We start from the raw sequence: 19,126 nt of genomic DNA on the forward strand, positions 1-19,126 counted from the left end.
AAATTTTAAAGTATTAAAACCAGAATAAGATAGCTGAAATCACAGGAGTAGAATGAGGAACCAGACTGTTGTATCAGCAGAAGAAAAACATTAGGTTAATCTGTATTACAGCATTCTGAAAGAATACAGCTTTGAAAACAGCTTTCACTAGGGGGTGGGACATTTTACTTTTATGTAGAGCTTTTGTTCATTTAGAATTGTTTACTCCAGCAAGCAACCCTGTGCTCTTTGTTTGACTGATTTTTCCCATTTGGCAGACCCTTTGCAATCACATGGATAACATTCTTCTTTCCACTGAGACATAGAAAAACTATTCTTTATTGACCTTGCTTGTTGTCCTAAATGACAAAAATATATTTATATACTAGGTGAACTGTATGATTTCATCACTGACTTTTAAGTGAAAATTCTTCAAAGCAAAAACCTCAAAGAGCTGCTTTCAATTTTTCTTTTTTAAACAATCCAGTGACTTTTTACTAGCAAACAGCTCTGCCCTCAGCTACACATGCACAATTCCCACAGCTGGCACAGAGAACCATGTGCAAGTATCTGAGTGCTGAAGCTGTGTCAAAACACGAAAAAAAACCACCATGCAAAGAAGAAATACGCTTTTTGGGCTGGGCAGGGGATTTTTATTTATTTCTTGAACAACAGAGTAATTGCTGTGCAAGTATGGATGTTTTCTTTTTTGTTTTTCTGCCTGTTAATTTTTTTTTTTTTTTTGGTATGGTTGCAGTGAGAAGAAAATCAGAAGAGCTGGACAAACATACACAAAATCCTTCAACATCTCAATTTTAGTTTCCTCACTAAAACTGCAAAGCACAGAGCTCATGGACTTTGTGATACTGATTTAGAAACTCTCTTAGCATTAAAGCCTTTACTTTTGCATGTGAGGTAAATCAAAGGCAGATTATGTAAGGACCCAGCATGCCAAGACAAAATTCAGTCTTAGTCTAAGTGAGCACAATTCTGTTAAAACAGATGGAATGGTGCACATCTAGCCAAAAATGTTGAATCTGTGTTTATCTTGTGTTCCTGAATGCTCACTTAAAACCTTTTCTGACAGGAACAAAACTCTGGATGAAATTAAACGGGGTTACACCCACGCGTAGGCAAAGTGTTAAAGCTAAAGCAAAAATCTTCATTTATCATAAACTGGACTTCTCTGACTCCTGCAGAGCTGTGACAATTTACACAAATCCAGGCTCTGTTCAGGATGGTTTGATTTGCAGAAATGCTGTGCCCCTGCCATTCCAACGGAAGGCAACGAGAGCTGGGGTTGCTCTGCATTTCTGCAGGGGAGAAAAGTCAAAGGCCCTTTTGTTACTACTTAGCACATGTGCTGAGAAAGTGTAGAATTAAGATCCCAGTGTCAGCATTTTCAGCAGTTTTATGCAGGCTACTTACTTACATCAGGTCCAAGCACCGTAAAAATCAGATTGGGCCCCTTGCTAAGGAACCCTTATTATTTTTTTAACTTAGCCCTGTCAAGCACAGTCCTTTATAATTTCACAATTAGAGAAGATAGTAGCAGAACTGCAAATAATTCCATGTGAGTCAAAGGTGTAGTTGTTTTGAATGGACACATGCTAGTGGTCTCTTGCACTTGCTGTGGTTCCAGAGGGGATTTCTTCCATCACTTGCACAGACTTTGTCTTCACTGTTACACCAGTACCCACCCCTTGGGTTTTTTCCTGGTTGGTGATGATGGTTATTACACCAGATCTGGAAAATCAAACCACTTGAAGAAAAAACTCTCATCCTGCACCCTTCAAGCCCAGCTGTATTCTCCTGTCCTCTTCTTTTCCAAGCACAAGCAATTGAACCAGAACAGGAGACTGCTGAGCCAACAGGGGGAAAAAAATATCCCTTTTGTGTTAAGAGTTTGGCTGCTGAGCTCCTTGACTGGCTCACTGTGGGTTTGATAAGTGCCAGAGCTAAGGGCAAGTGTGGGAATGTGGCCAAAGGTGGAGGAATGTGGTTTAGGAGTCCTTTCCTTCAGTTTAACTTTGCTTGTATTGAGGAACTGTACCAAGGGACAATTCTGTCTGTAGCACTTCTCACTGCAATGGAAAATTTTTGGGTGGATTTTAAAACCAAGTGGACGCAAACATTGTAAGTAAATAGTAAAGCCTTTATTCTCGTTAAGAACAGCATTTTGAAAATAAAACATTTGCCCATGCTTTACAACCTTTGTAGTTTTGTATACTTATGTACAGTCATCATGGTACACATTGATTGTCTTGAAAATCCTTTAAAGATGTACTTAATAAGATACCAGTATGCAACAGTCAGCGGGAAAAAGGGTACGTTATAAAACACACGTTAATACATTTAATAAATATATATTATCTATCAAAAATGAGCTTTAGCTCTCATCAATTAATAAAAAGCACCTGCTTTGTAATCCTGTAAGTTGGTAGAATAGTCCAATTGTTTTATTATAAAAGCTACAATGCTCCCTTTTGTATGGCCTTTGGTTAGACCCAAGGCATCGAGCTCAAACAAAGCCAACCAAGATGCCTGTGTTTAGACTAAAAGCAGAAACAGCTACTTCTACAGTATTTCATGTACCTTGTTTCTAGAAACAACTGGATGGATTGAGAGTGCTCTTCTGAAGATGCTACATATTTTCTGGCAAGTGTCAAACACCCTCAACCCATCTGAAAGCAGGACAGGATCTGTATGACTTTGAACTCTTTTCCTGCCATTGATCAAAAGCCAGTCATTATAGATCTTGTTTTGGTAATAGTTTTGTCAAATGCTTTGTGATTTCATTTTTCTGCATGGAAACACCATGAGCACATAACCACCAAGGGCCAACATAGTAGCTTTTATAGTAATAAAAGCTAATTATAATTAGGAGAACTGTGAAAGGCTTGTGCTTACTTACTTATTATGTTGTTCACAGATGCTCTACATTCTAGAAAACTTTCAAAAAAGGCAAAAGTAAATACTGTAACAAAAATATAAGTTAACATAAAGGTGCCTTTCTTCAATGACAGTTTTATTTTGGGGCATTTTACATCACAGACTAGTGACTTACAAAAAAAAAGTTGCTCATTACTAGTTGTATAAAGTTGGGAAATAAAGACCCTCCTAATCTATTGCCACACTTTCACCACCACACATTAAACCCAATCCTGCTAATTTTTAATTTTGTGACTGGTCCACATGACTAACACAGTGAGACTGGTCATGTGAATAGCAGTTTGTAGGATCTGGCCATATCTTTGCCTAAGCCCCAAAATTACAAACAAGTTCATCAGAAGCAGGATTGGGAACTCTATTTATTAATTCAGTCACATCTAGAAAAAGAAAAAGAAAGTTTCTTAAGATAACTATTTCTTGTACAGATTTTGTCAAAGGTCTGTAAAATGTGTATTATAATTCATAAGTCTTGGTCATAGCATGATAAACTTTTTAAAAGAAAACTGTCCTACCATTTATGCCATGGTCATCTTATATGTTTTTACTATAAGAATTTTATGAGGGATTTTTTTAACTGGTTTTTAAAAGCAAAATTTTGCAGGCAAGTGATGGTAAGTTTTTTTTATTGTTCCAAATTACATGTCTTCTGGGTAGCTATCATTATCTTAAATATTCTCTTATTTGATCAAAGCTCTGCTCATAACAAGCAAAATGTATTTCTAAGTCACTGGATAGCATGCAATATCCACCCCTACCCTACTTGGTTACTAAGGCCATCTAGTTGCATACAAAATGAAAGAAAGGACCCCTAAAACAAGCACATGCTTCCTTTGCCTTGAGGAGGGGAGGGCAGGGGAGAGCTGACATACTCCTTCACTCATGCATGACAGAAAAACATTGCTTCTGGAGGAGAAGGGCTTTGAAATAAAACCCCATAAGATGATCATGGCAACAACGGCAATATATATTTTTCCATATATATATACACTATATCTGTGTGCAACACTTAGGGACTGGTCTTGCAGCCTCTGTACCTGCACGTAGACCTACTGGTGTCGACGGGACTACTCGTGGGAGTACAAGTCTGCAGGACTAGGTTCCTAATTCAGTAGAAATGGAGGTACATGAGGAATCAGGAAGACTCTTGAAAAATAAAAAGCTTGTCTTTCTTTTGCAGTATACAGCAAGTAACTTCTCTCTGTGAAGCTACTAAGCTATTCGGTTATTTGTATTTTTTTTTTTTTTTTTTTTTTAGGTTGAAAATATATATTTTTATTACAGCATATGCAAAGTTTAATTGTTATATGTTTCCTATGCCTTCAAGTAAAAACAATTAGCTTTTAGTATTGACGAAAGCTAAGATTAACATTGGCCAAACAGTGAGGATACAGTGATGTTTTCAATGTCCGATATGCATTAAATGTTAAAGAAAGGAATGATTGCTTGAACATAATGAAAAACCATGGCACAACAAATGGGCAATGGGAACCTTTTGAATAACCTGGAGAAAACAAAGATAAAAAGCTTTGAAAAGTCTGCCTTATATCAACCCAAGAAAATGGATGGGCAGGGGAGGAGTAGGGAAGAAACCACCTTAAATAAACAAAAACAACAACAAACCACCTCCAGCACAGAGATTCTACTCTCTAGGCACTAAAATGCACAACCACATTTAAATGCACAAACAACTGCAGCCGAGGGGACTGGACTGTAGGAGCAGGGGCTCAGGGGGTCCCACCCGCTCCGCTGCCGCGTGTCGCCCACGGGCTCAGCGCTCCTCAGCTGCCCCCAGCTCCTGCCTGACCCTCAGCCCAGGGGGCTCAGGAGCGGCCTCCTGCCCTCCACCAGCACCACCAGCACCTCCTGCTGCTGCCAGCACCAGCCACAGCCTGTCCCAGCCATGGCTTGGCAAGAATTCATCCCTCCAAGAACGGCTGCGCCTGCAGGAGCCGTGGGAGCGCGCGGCTCTTGGCCCACGCCTGGGGCTGGGCTGGACACCAGGGCAGCCATCCCACGGGGCCGAGGAGAGCGGCCTGTGCTGGACCTCTGCTCGTCCTCTGTGCCCCGAGAAGCTCCATAACATGCAGAGACCTTTCATCCCTCCAGAACTGCCCCTCCTAGGCCAGCTTTTGAAGAGCAGAGAATCAGCCTAGAGCGCCACGGGGACGGAGGTGCCACACGGACGATGTCTGGCTACGCACGATGCTGCGTGACTGTACAGTACAGCTGGGGAGGAGCAAACAAGGGACTTCTCGTGGCGTTTGAAATGACAGGAAAAGGAGAAAAATGGAAAGAAACCCTGCGTGTTTTCACACTGTAGTGGCAATCTCTTGTGGCAACATGAATTAAGTTTAGGTGAGAGGAGGGTATTTTGCAGGCAACTGGCAACCACCAAAACCAGGCTTGCGTGGCACACAAGTTACAGACAAGAGAATATCTTACACTTCAAAATACAACATCCCCTCTTCCAATTTAAGGTGTGCCTACTTCTGTTTTAAATTAGATTCAGCTTCAGTGTTACAATTTTGTTTTAGCAATTCTCAGTTCAATGGTGTTCACATTTAGGCAAAATCCTCTGTAGGATTTCGAAAGATCCTGGATGTTTTGTTGCTTTGTTCTGGTACTGTTACGGATTCCTTCCCTCAAAGACACACTGCCAGGGAACAACATCTGCAACAAGGATTCTTATTTTCTACAGCCTATAGCCTTTCACCAGAGGTGTCGTCCAGTATAACTTGGCGGAGCAGTTGGTATCTGGAAATAAGGATAATAAACCCGTAACTGAGAGATCTAGACTGTTCAAAAATCAGTATTATCATGCTACACGTACATGACAGCTTTCCAGATGGTAGTTCTAGAGCAAAGTGATACAAAGAAACTCATCTTCCACCATACAGTGCATTTATCTCTCTGTAAAACCATGGCTATATATAAACATGAGCTTTGTATCCAACTCAGAACAAAGCAAAACAAACAAAAAACCCAAATTCTCAAGCTTCTCGTCCTTTAACTGCCTTCTCCCTGAGCTGCACATTCTGGTATCAGAAAACAGGCAGAGATGAATCCAAACATCAGAAGGATGCAATCCATTACTGACAGCAAAGCCAAGCCTTTTCATTTTACTCAAGTTGATATGTTTCACACAGTCTTACCCACACAGGAGAATGCTTGTATCTAGTCCCTCTTGTTCACTAAAATCAGCCAAAACTTTACTTATTTAAAAACAAAACCAGACCTGCAATCAGTTCATGTTATTTGGTTTTAAATGTAGAGGTTGAGTTATGGAATCAGCTCATGATTCAAAAGAAAGAAAACCCAACTCACATGAGTATAAACTGGCTCATGAGTAGATTTTTAAGAAGCATGTAGATATGCATGGAAAATGTGGGGATGAAAATTCTTCTTTTTTAACAGTATGCCTGCCATATGAAATGTCTTAAGTGAAAGCAAGACATCACGTGAAAAACATTTGTAAAGTCCGTTTGGCATCACTAAACCAATCTTACAACAACCAGGCTGCAAAAATACAGGTCTATCAAAGAATAACGTGCCAAACTATTCTCTAAGGAACAAAAATCAGTGCTATTAACATTAAAATATTCTATATTCTTCTTTTATGAATCCCTTTTCAACAGATGTACAAATCTGGCAGCAACAAATCTGTAAGTTACAAAGAATTACATGTATTTTACAAGAAAATGGAAGATATGTGAGACACCACCATTATCTGCAACAATTATTTAAAGTAATACACTGCCTAAAAACATCTGTGTGACTCACATCATCTTGAAAAAACCCAGGTTATAAAAGGTGTCACTTAATAGTTATGTTAAATACCTTAACACAAAATTAATTTGAAAGGGCCATTGAATATGTTGTCTCACAAAAAAACTTGGTTCACTGAAGCTGCACTGCAAAATGTGAATAGCCAAGTAAACAAATGCAAAATACTTGTTAATTACATATTTTCTAGAAGGAAGGGAAGCATTACATGCATGCTTGCTGCCTTAAATTTTCATTTATAGCTTTCCCCCTGCTGTGAGCAGGTTTCTCAATTAGTAGTGGTTGTATATATCAGTGCATTTCAAAGATTTCTTAAATCATCACATTTTGATACTTACAGTCCCACCATTTAGCACAACTGCCATCTCAGTTGGCTGATAAACATTGCTTCTAAAAGGAGCACTAGGCCGGCTTCCCAAACTGCCGTTTCGAAATCCCGCTGTTCTTAGCGCTGTGTTTGGAAAAGAGAGATTGCTCTTAGAACACAATTAAAGCTGTGCAATCACAGAGTATCTTCCTTCCAGTTTGGTTATTGAGAACTTTGCCACTGATTTTAACTTCCACGTTGCTTTTGAACAGCTGTTTCTCTTACACGTTGGGAACGGATCGCAGAAGAATCAGATTTACATTAAATGAACTGTTTGCTGTGGAGGGGAAAAAATTTAATGGAACCATATTTTTGAAGCTTGCTTAATCTCATTGGAGTGGGAGCTCCATGTCTTCAGTCACTGAACCTGTGATGGATCTTGCACAATGCGTTTCGCACAGTGCTCCCTGTGTTGGGCTGGATACTGTGGGGTTAAGTAAAATGCATTACATTTTGCTTTCTATCAAACTCAGTGGACAGGGATCCAAAGCCTTGCTCAAGCCAGTAAGCAATGCTCACAACCCCCTGAGCATTACTGCAGCATGACTAGCACATAAGGATTTTCCAGATGTTTCAGATTATACTTACTCTGAGAAACTAGAAAGATGGAGTAAATATTGCTTTCCAATAGCTTAAACATGGCAAATGGCTGAAGCAAGAGAGGAGATACTGATTGTCCTTTTGACTGTTTATACCAGGGATAAATCGGTCTCCCCATTAATTTTAGCACAAGTTTCGGTTCAAGACGTAAATTCTGACTGAGAGATATGAATAGTGAGGGATATGCTGCTCTCTCTAAACCAGTCTGGGGACTGGCACATACAAACTCCCTCTTTAATTTCGAGGGTAAATAATGGCTTCACTGAACTCAGACGTGGCCAGGGAACAGAGCTCATTTATCCACATGACGTGCGTGGTCACAACGGGCAATACTCATCTGTCAGCTGCTAAATAGAAACATGCCCAGTTCAGGCACCTGGGGCAAGAATTTCTCTTAGATTTAATTCAAATTAGAATTCTAGAGACTCTGGCTGAAGTCGTGAATGAGCTGAAGTTTATGAGAATTTCAGCACAGGCTTTAATGAAGCCAGGATTTCTCTCCAATGTAGTTGCTCTGCTCTGTGTAGAAGATTTAAATGGATCCTACTGCCATATGCTGTCCTCTATCCACTGCTGCTCCTCTCTTTGGGAGTTGTGCACCAAGAACAATATTGATTTACCATGGAAATTTAGAAATTCCACCCTGCAAATGCTCAGCTGTTGACTTCAGATACATACAGACCCTCATTTACTCTGCATTTTAGAATTACATATTTTTGCAGAACACTGGGAGAAAAAATTACGAAAATGCCTAAACTGGAACTAAGTATTTTTTATTAGATATTTAACCATCTCAAGGTCAGGAACTTTTCTTTGTTTGCTATTTGACTACTTCTTGTGTGATAAACAGACGTGACTGCACTGGTATTTGCTAGTACACACCAAGAAAAAAAGTCTTTATCGTGCATGCAATCATTGAAATATTTACATATTTATACAGAATATTTACACAAAATATCCACAGTCGTTTCAAAGTTACCTTAAAGAGCCAGTAAATTTACTTTCATGTTGCTAAATTTTCTTTCCCTATAATTGCAAACAGTCTACATTTTTTTGAGACTCTGTGATAAAGCTTGTAGACAAAATACTCATTTGGGATTTTTTTCTCACACCCGTTTTACCATTTTTCTGTGCACTTTTTACATTACTATTACATACAATCACTTGCATAGGGTATGTATAGGTAAAAACCAAGCAGTACTGAGAATATTTGAGCAACTGTGTCAAAGCCTCTTTTTAACACATTTTAAATTTCGCTCACTTTGCTTTTAGGCAATGGCTGTGATGGTGACTGGTGGTACCAGAAGTTATTAAATGAAATTTAATGATATCTGAAATTTAATGAGAGCTGCTTGGGCTTGGGTTTCCTGACAGCTGTAGGATCCTACATTGCACATCCAGATTTCTCTTGTTTAAGGCTAATTCTCTCTGCCTACAGAGGTTGCCCTGCTAGTGTGCACTGCACTTCCAGAGAGCACTGAGAACTCAGTCAACTGCTCTTTGTCCAGGCTTTCTAAATACTTTAATATAATTTTAAATGGCACACCTATGAAAATAACTCTTTTAAAGAGATATTTCAACCTATCATATGAATATTAAAATCCCAGATTAGTATGCTGTTTAAATGGTGTTTAAATTACTGACTTTAAAATAGGTTTGCTTTATTAATGGTTAATGTTGTTCCTGGAACAGAGCAGCTCTTGTTGCAATGCATAACTTGAAGCTACATTTTTGCTAAGAAAGGAGGAATCTAGGAGGACATATGCTTGTTTGAACCTGAAGGCTGTTCAGATTCTTAAAATGCTGCTTAAAATCTTTAAAAAGAGCGAAGTTATGAAATTGTTTTATACAAGTATTAGTGGAAATAACAAGAATTGATGGAAAATATGTTTGTCCAGGCATGTTTTCTGTTTAAAGCTAACTATTTACTGAAACAAGTATTAGTCAGGGAACTAAGAGGTGTTTTCTGTTTATGATGTCTTCCAAAACTTTACAACTAGCAGGTCATCCATTCTTAAACATCATTCTTAAGTATGAATAAAAATTGAAGAAAGTACCCTTCCATTAATTTCTAAACTCTTAATGATGAATTCTCAGATTGAGGCTAATTAAATGGATGAAAGAAGAGAACATTTTCTACATACCTGCAGAGCCAATTGCAAACAGACTCCAGGTGCTTTGCCACTGAACCATCAGCACAGGGATCTGACTTAGCCACTTGGTTATTATTGCCTGTATTTACTTTAAGTCTCTACCATACTACTAAGTTTTGTCTCCAAACCCTGCTGTCCCAAGCCAGTCCTTAGAGAACTGCTGCAAAGGAATATTTAATCTGTTTTGATGTATTAAAAATTCCTATATGCCATGGGAGTAGGAATGACAGGCATTTATTATGGTATACATTAATAAGGGCATCAGATAAGGAAATCTATTTTGTATTGTACTATAATTCAGATAGATTAAAACAGAAAATAAATTGCACTATCATAGACAGTAGAATGGTTTTATAGTTATCATACATCTATCCATGTCACAAAAAAACTTAATTACTGAATGATTAGATAAAAAAGGAGCTTCCAGTTCTTTTTTTTTAAATGCATCCATGAATGGGAAGGATACAGAGTGAAAGATCCAGTTTTGTTCTTAGATCTGCCTTAGCCAGAAATAGCTTCACTGAAGCCACTGCAGTTACTTTACTACAAAATTAATTTAATGGGAGATGGAGGACTGTAAGAAAAAAACCACCACAGAAAAAAAAAAAAAGAGTGCTTTTAACAGTCCATAGTGCAACTGCCTCTTGCTCTGGAACATTAGGAATAACAACCATTCTCTTATTCTTGGGATTTTTTTGTTTTACCACTGCCCTTACGGTATCTACTCACAGAACAAACTTCCCTACTAGAAGGAGACCTTTAAAGTTCCTGCTAAAAAACTTAGAGGAAAAAATGTCTTCCTGACCTGACACTGTGCCAAACAAAAGTGCTATTCTCCTCCACGTCTGGTCTACACTCAGAGGAAACATCAAACCCTGAGGAAATCAAAGACACATAAAGGTGAATAGGAAGGTGAAGTGCCTGGACCACGTGCCCTAAGCCTTCTTTCAAGGGCTGCCAGAGCAATGTGGCAACTTCTGCCTGGGATACCAAGCCAGTATTCTTCTCAATTAGAGTGAATAAAAATCAGTGTGACCTGTAACAAAATCCTTTATCCAGGTGTGGGGCAGCACCAGACCACAACCCCCCTAAGAGCACCATGGGGCTCCTGCTTCCCAGTGCTGGTCACAGAGACATCGCTGGGATTTCTGACGTGGCTTAAACGTTCACCAATGGCTTGGATCTCTGAAGCACCCAGTTGTTGCTGGTCCTTTCAGCAATCACTCAGAAACATTTCCACTGCAAATTTTAATGATGTGTCATCACACATCGTTCTATGACAAGGGAGGCAAATTACCTTGAAACCTCTGTGAAACCTCAGATGCTCAAGCCCTCAGAACAAAGGCTGTCTTTGAACTGTCTATAAGCCACTTGGCATTTCTTCCCCCGCAGGGACACAAAGTGGCACTAAATCCATTTTAATGGCAATATAATTAATAATAATTATTTTGTTGCTCAAGTGGCTGAGCATTTTGTAACACAGACCACTTAATTTTTTTTCTGAGGTTTAGGGAAAATATTTTGTATTAAATGCTGGTAACTGCTAATTACAAAAAATGTCATTTAAATTATTTAAAACAGAGGTTATTTTTTTCCACAGTGATTCTTTTTATTCTTTTGGTGTTGGCTTAGCATTTGAAATTGTTCAGTTTTTCAAAGAAAAAACAACGTGCAGAAGAATCATTTTAACCTAACACATGTATTTTCTGCATTTTTTTTCATTTTTCTCCCTCACTAGGTGATATCTTAGTGAAAACTGTAAAAGGGAACAATGTGTAGTGTGCAAATTATTGCATTTCTCATGACCCTTATTTTCAACACCTGAAAAATGTCTCATACAGAGAGTTTTCTTGACACTACAGAAATATATAGTCCTTTATAGCCAATTCTTACCTGCATTATGTTCATCCATTGAAAAGGCTTTATTTTCCATGTAGCTCCGAGGAAGCTGTATATCTTCCTCAAAAGCGGTTTCACGCATCCTTGGCTGTGAAGTATCAAAATAATTGGGTGTGTTTTCCTGCTGTGATGGAAGGATGGTACAGTGGACCTCTGGGATGGCGTGAAAAATAACAAACACCCAGCCACTGGACACCAGTGCAATAGCCAGAGTGGGATCACTCCATTTGTCTCTTCTCTGTAGCTCAGCATTGCCGAAGAGGTACATAGTCATCCAGGCTACCCAGATCAGAATGGAACAAAAAAGGGTTATAATGAGGCATACTCCGTTTTTCTTCCACTTCTTAAACTTCCCACAGAGAGTGAAAAAAGAAAATCCCATGGTAAATACCATCAGGAACATAACGTAAATCGAAGCCATCGCAAAATCCATCGGTTCGTAGCTGCAGGCCAGCTTGTTATCTCTGACAATGGTCAGGATCAACCACTCGGTTGCGATGATGACCTGCACTAGCATCAGGCAGATGGCCACCCCAGCCAGATGCCAGCCAGATGGGCTCTTCCCATGGCGAACAAGTCTGCGAAGTCTCCAGGCTTGGGCTAGCAAGCACGAGAAGCACAAGGCAAAGATAACTCCCCACAGAAACCTTCGGGTAGAGCACACCATTTCATCTTCCTGTATGATGAAAGCAAAGGTCAGCCCAAACAGTCCCAGAGTCCCAAAGAGAAAGAGGAAGTGCATTCCCAGGGGGCTCTTCTTCTCTTTGTCCTTGATGAAGGGCAGCCTCACCAGCAAAATCAGCATCAGCAGTAATGTGGTCAGCACACCTGCCCCTGCGACCGCCTCCAAAACGATCCCCCAAATGGCATCCAGGTCACACAGGTACACATACTGAGGGAGAAGATCCAGTCCACACCCTCGAGGAGTGCTGGAGTTTTCTGAAGAGCCATAGCTGATCACGAAGAGGAGGAAGAAACCAATGGCTGGGTAGGTTTTCATTTTTCTGTCTGAGACAACAAAATACTTGTTTAGCTAGAGCTCAGTTTGGAGGATTTCACAGCCACTGAAGCCCAGCTTGTTTCAGTAGCCCATGTTTACAGTTTTTGCACTGGATTTGCAGCTGGCACATCCTCCCCCCAGCCCCCTTCGCTGCCCTCCCAAAAGCTGCATGTTGTACTCAGAATGCAAAATGACTCATTGCTCTGTTTGCACAGATTGAAAACAACATTTCCAAACTCTGCCCCTGCAAATGGCCTAAAACACAGCCAGAAAAAATTATGTATCCTGTTGCAAATATTACATTATCTACAATGCTTAGATAATTACTACCTGTTTAATACTACATTCAAACCAAGGTGTTTAAAGTGTGTGTAAGTTGCACTGGGCCTGATGCAAGTGTAAGCTGTATCACAATGAGACTGTCCCACAGCCTTGCTCCTTTTACTGGAACAAAGGCAGAGTCAAAACCACTTTTTAAATTATCTCTTTTTAAAGGATAAAACAACCCAAGGAAAATAAACATTGTACTTCCTTAAAAACAAAAAAAAAAATCTTGTTTTCATGCTCGATCAATAGGCAGTTATCATATTCACTTCTTTCATCCTCTTCCAAAGTCCAGATTTTAGATTGCATTTGGAAATGGGAACGGTAGCCTAGAAAAATCCCATACTCTGTGACAGTGGTGCTCAGATGCAGTGTCATCAATCAACTAATCAAAAATGAATGCCTCATTGTGCTTCCTAGCAAGTCCAAAGCCAATAACAACAACCAGAGCACCGCCTTCCTGGATCCAGAGAGCGGACAATGGTAAATTCTCCAGGTACACACCCCACTCGATCATCAGGACCAAAAGCCCAGACAAATGCCAACTTAGGAAGAACATGGGTTAGGTGTTTTACAAATACATGGTATGGCATTTGCTTTTATTAAGCAAAGCAGAGCAAAGGAGATTGTTAAAAAATGTAACCTTTAACTCCCAGTCTGCCTCGGCCATAGGCTCCCTGTAAGGGCAGTCTGCAGTAAACACTGTGTGGAGCAGATATGAAACCTGACTCTGTTAACCTTCACTAGCAGTTAGTGCTGCAGGTTCCAGCAGGATTTTCCTCATTGATGTGAGGAACGTTGCAGACTCCCACTTGTGCTGTATGACCAGGAGGAAGGAAAGGCAGTAACGTCAGTCAATGTGAGTCACAGGCTCATGGGACACGTTTAGGATGCAAAGTGAAAAGCAGAGAAACTATCAGTAGCTCTTTTGTAAGTCATACAACAGCCCTAAATGGTTACCTGTCCGAATAGATTTCGTAGATTAGAACTGCTTTTAATGAAAACTTGGAAAACTTCAATGAAAGTTGAAAACAATTTAAAGGAGCACTGCAATGTTGCATTGAGCACGATCGGTCATAACCAGCACAAAACGAATTTACACAGGCTGTCTGAAACTGTACTGAGTCTCTCAGAGCTGAGAACGATGGATTTTCCTGTGTGTTACAGTCCTGTGCTTTACAGTCCTGTAATGACCAAAGTTAAATCTTGAGGATCTGAATCTTCAAACTAATGTTTCACTGTGTAATGACCAATGACCATTTTGGCCTCTATCAGGAGACAGATAAGGGAGGTTCTGATGTTCCCTATTAGGGGCACCAAGACAGCAAATGTGCCAATATAAACGTGTAGTGACTCTATGGTCTTCGTTCACACAGGATACAAAACATCCTGTTACAAACCTTCATCTCAGAATTGGAAGCTGCAACAAATGGTGTGATCTGGGCTTGGACAAACAGGAAATGGGTAGTGGGCGATCTCTGCCAGCCCACAGAAAGTAGTCTTTGCACTTTTGGAAGGGCTGCAATGTTCTAACGATGCAATGACCTGCTAAGGGCAAATGATCTGTTTTTTCTATCTACCTGTAATTTGCTTTATGGTGAATTGGTAGGATATACACTTGTTTGTACCTGATCTGTGTAACAGATTCTTCAATGACTCTGTCGCAACACCCATGTTAAAAACACTGACTTTACAGGCAGAAAACTAATCATCAGTGAAATAGATTCATTTTTGTATTGAATATGGTTACGCTCAATAAATCTCCTTGCCCTTTGAGTACATAATTAACTAGAAGGAAACATTCTGAAGATAGTTCTCCAATTCCTTTTATGCACAGGCAATTCCTATTGCAACTTGTGAATTTCCTCTTTAGTGTGTTTGAAACATCCTAAAAAGTGTGGTCAGTGCCTGCTGACACAGAGGGAGGAAATCCACTGGGATCTACTAAGGCAATGCTCCAAACCAGAGGTACCACTTCAAGAAGTAGGAGGTCATGTGGAAAATGACTAAAAATTCATTCTAAATGTCACCCAAACTAGAAACAATAAACAGCCCTTAATGAGGGTCATGTTAATTTTCCACTATCCCATCACTTACACATTATGAGAAGCATGGACTAAATTGCTTTCAATACTAGCTTTGTTTATTAGCTACTCTCCAAAGACCTGGGGGATAATGAATTAAGTGTGAGTATCCCCAGTTCTAAGATATTTTCCAGTTTTTTCATTACTTTATTCATGTCATGTAACCCTCATGTGATTGAGCTATTCTAGGACAGTCTGTTTCCATGGAGATTGTGCTGCATGGGTAAGCAGTCATATTGTCAGGCCATCATTTGTTTCCTCTTCCTATTTGGAAGTGTTTGGGAGGGGGAAGGGAGGGTTAATGAATTTGAGTATTTCCCCCTCCATGAAGAAGTGGTTAGTTTTAGGAAAGGGGGAATTAAGCTGTGACAAAATATATTCAGAATTCAAAAGATGTATTCTGAAATATAGAGGTGTTCAACTCCGGAGGAATTTTCCCAAGTTACTTCCTACTTTTGGGAAAGCTGTGATAACCAGTGGTCCTCTTAGAAAGGTCCTAAACAGCCACAATAGTGACCAAGAAATCTCTAGGATTGCTGACAGGCATTCCTGGTGTGAAATAATTTCCTACCCAATGTCAGTGAGTCTCACTAAACACTAGATCCTGCCCAGACCACAGCTGGCAAGCAGGGCTCCAAGTCTCCAAAGGAGGAGTCTCTTCCTCCTAACTGCTGTCAATAAAGCAGTCTGTTTCCAGCCTGTTTACTGGCAATTTCTGCCTGACTTGGTAAACACGGGCAATATTAATAATCTACCCCCTGAGACATTACCAGCCAAAAAAATCCTCTTTCTAGGGCTGGTACTCAGCACTGAACAGAAAGTTGTAAGAACAAGGGAAAACACTGCATTACAACACACAAGTCTGGCAAGGGAATACCACAACTTTAGCTAAAACCACAGATTCAATCATTTTAAGGGAAAACTGAGAGGGGTTTTTTGCCAGAAAAGTTGTTTTTGAAAAAAAATAAATACATCAATATGCGGGTTTTATTAAAATAGCATTTTCCTCAAGCATGTGCAGTGGGTGGGGTGGCAGAGTTCCGTATCTCTTGAGACTTTGTAGTAAAATTTTTCTGCACATTCCTGCTGGTTGTTACCTAAATCAGTAACTGTAGAGGAAGAGTATTTTTACCTCTTTATGTCTAGATTAGCTCTTGCCAAAGTTATGCAACCTCACGGCAGTAACAATAGCGCTCTATTCGGCTGGCACTTCACTTCTCATGCCAGAGAACTACAGTAACACAGGAATGCCACGGAAAGGTTCCAGCACAGATACAGCCAGTGGTACCCACACATCCCCCACATACTCGAATGAACTCTTCACAGGGAAGGAAATGCAACTTGAGATTTTTTTTTCCCCCCAGATTCCTCTCCAAAATTTTATTTCAGTAAAGCCATTAAGGCAACATACCTGAAACCAGAGCAATCAGGAACACTTACAATCAATATTCTAATCAATAAGCCTTACACATTTTAGGCAAAAGCAGCAAACAGTTAGCAGGACAGCTTCAAATCCAGTACTCAATTTTTGGCTCAAAATCTGCTCTCAGTGGCAGCTTTAATAACTCCACTATTTTCTACAGAGTGAGGTCCTCTTCATTACATTATCTGGCATAGACTCACTACAGAAATTGCAGACACAAAGCTACCCCAGCGGGTACAAACTACAATTACAAGCAATTAAGCAGAAACAGAAAATCTCACAGTTGTCATCAAAAAGTTGTCACGGTTAAAAATCAGCGAGGCTTTCTGTAGCTAAAGTCTTCTCACCAAAGCTTGCAAAGGGATCAAAAAGACACTGCTGTATGCTGCTACAGAATATATATACAGAATAAATCTGTAATCGTGCAAAGATTTAAGGCTAGGCTATTCATGGTTAGATGCGTTATCTGCTCCTGTACCTGGAGTCCCAATGTTAGTCAACTGACAAAGGGAGACACATCCAATCACAGAGAAGAAAAACAATCTAGTAAATATAAGCAATAGTAGCACAAATAGTAACCTGCTCTGCCACACAGGCAGAAGGATGGTTCACTGTGCAATTTCCAAAAGCAAACCGCCCCCACCACAAAGTGTTGTGGAGAGATGCTAGTGAGTGAGGAATTAATCACAACAGAGGATCTCTGCCAGCTGCTTTTGATCAGATCTGAAGAATGAGCTCCAGGACTGATAACAGAGCAGCAACAGCCAAGTTGAGATCAGACTACTCAAGAGATGTGTGTATTTCCAGAATAACAATTAATAGTGCAATTGTGCTTTGTAGGCAAAAATACAGCAGTGATTTTGACAGCCCCTGCATTAGATACACATCATGCTCTGTTGCAGCCTCACGGTTACAGAAGGCAAGACTCCACTCCAAAAAGGACACGTAGAAAAAGTATTGCTTTCATTTAGAAATACTTTGTGATGCTGAATATCCTATGAAATTATCTTTCTAATTTTCTAGGAGCTCAATTCCTTTTGGTCAGAATCTGTGCATCACGTGTGCCTAGATACTTCTGACCATAGTGCCTGGTGTTGAATTCACAACCGACAGCAATCAATAACAGTAATCAACGTTTTTATTTTCTTTGCTATTCTCAGATTGTTCCTATTCATGTCATAGCCTTCTAGCAGATGGGTTCTGTCACCTGATTCCTCCTGATGTAGCGAGACAACACCTCAGCCCTGATATTCCCTGCTGGTAAGCAGCAAGGATATCCCCGATAAACAGCTACTCGGTACTAGCGCTGATCACCAAACTGGGTGTTTGGGTTCAGCACGCAGGAAATCCTGTTAGCCTTGGGATAAACATTAGGGCAGGTGTAAACAAAGGGTTCACATAAGTGCTAAATCCTCCCTCTGCGTGGCTTTGCGGAGAGGTAACGCAGAGACAGGGCTTTTAATTAACTAGAGAGAAAACTGCTGCGCACCCGCACCCAGCCAGGGCTCCCGCCAGCCCCGGGACCGACCGCGGCGGCCAGGGGCCAACAAAAGGCTCTTTCCTCTCGGCCTCTTCCCTGCCACTGCCCTTGAGCTCCCGCTGGGGACTGCGATGAGGTGCCGGGCTTGGCTACAACTACCTCGCGTACGAACGCGGTGCGGGGCCAAGCGGCCCCTCCGTGCGGCCGGTGCGCGGCTGCCTCCGCTCCGGGCTCCCTTTAATCCGCCTGCAACCTCCTCCTCCTGGACGATACCTATCCCGCTTCAGCCTCCTCTCTTTTGTCCCTTCGCTCATTTCTCTCTTCGGCTTCTTTTTCCCGTCCCTCTCTCCTCCGCCTGTCCCCGCTCTTCTTCCCCATCCTCTCTGAACTCTACTGCCCTCCTCGCCAGCCTTCCGCCCCGCTCCCCGCAGCGCAGCCCCTGCTCCGAGCCCCCCCCCGTCCTGCCCTATATCCCGTCTAATCCCCCCCTCAGGATTCCTATATCCAGCCTGTTGTCTGCTGGCGGCCACCGGGCTAATTCCGCGGGCAGCGCAGGGCGCAGAGCCCGGTGAGCGGCTCCGCTACGTCCCCCTCGCCCTCAGCGCTACCCCGGGGGTACCCCCGGAGCCGGCCCGGGGTCGCCGTCCCCCCCGCCCGCCGCCGGCTCACCCGCTGTCTGCTGGGCCGAGGGCGGCGGGGCAGCTCTGTCCGCCAGCCCTCCGCAAGTCACATCCCGGCTCCGGCGGCGCGGCGGCTCCGCGGCGGGGAGCGAGCGCAGCGCCGGCCGCCCCCGCGGCGGCTCATGGAGCGCTCGGCCCCGGTGCGCGCCCTGCGGAGCGGAGCGGAGCCGTGTCCGCCGCGCTCTGCGCCCGCCGCTCCGCCGCGCTCCGGCCCCGCGGCCAGCCCCCTCCTACCGCTCCGCCCCGCCCCGCTCGGGCACGGCTCGGCCCGGCACTGCCCGGCTCGGCCCGGCACTGCCCGGCTCGGCCCGGCGCGGCTCGAGCCGGCTCGGCGGGGCCGGGGTACCCCGGGGACAGGGACAGCGCACCCCACAACGCCGGGGCGCCCTGGCCGCGGGGAGC

The 19,126-nt window shown here is 42.0% G+C and overlaps 2 protein-coding genes across 3 annotated transcripts in view; one reads left to right on the plus strand and one right to left on the minus strand.

The window, feature by feature from the left end:
• IQCK (IQ motif containing K) overlaps positions 1 to 2,187 on the plus strand; it is a 38,947-nt gene extending 36,760 nt beyond the window's left edge. Inside the window, exon 9 of the mRNA XM_048321219.1 lies at positions 737 to 2,187. Within this exon, the coding sequence (XP_048177176.1) occupies positions 737 to 798 (62 nt within the window). The 3' untranslated portion in view covers positions 799 to 2,187. The remainder of the gene's footprint in view (positions 1 to 736) is intronic.
• On the minus strand, positions 2,114 to 18,881 carry GPRC5B (G protein-coupled receptor class C group 5 member B). Of its 2 annotated transcripts, none has more exons than XM_048320675.1 (4): positions 18,714 to 18,881; positions 11,728 to 12,737; positions 7,053 to 7,165; positions 2,114 to 5,685 (listed from the first exon to the last, which is right to left on the minus strand). In XM_048320675.1, exons 2-4 carry the CDS (start codon positions 12,731 to 12,733, stop codon positions 5,641 to 5,643), a joined length of 1,164 nt encoding a protein of 387 aa, XP_048176632.1. In that variant the 5' UTR covers positions 12,734 to 12,737; positions 18,714 to 18,881; the 3' UTR covers positions 2,114 to 5,640. The 2 variants fall into 2 exon arrangements, with proteins under 2 accessions (XP_048176632.1, XP_048176631.1); XM_048320674.1 differs by having other exon boundaries at positions 11,728 to 12,741.
• Between the last annotated feature and the right edge of the window lie 245 nt (positions 18,882 to 19,126).

Source organism: Corvus hawaiiensis, chromosome 16 (genome assembly GCF_020740725.1).
Source record: "Corvus hawaiiensis isolate bCorHaw1 chromosome 16, bCorHaw1.pri.cur, whole genome shotgun sequence".
In the NCBI taxonomy this organism is placed as follows: Eukaryota; Metazoa; Chordata; class Aves; order Passeriformes; family Corvidae; genus Corvus; species Corvus hawaiiensis.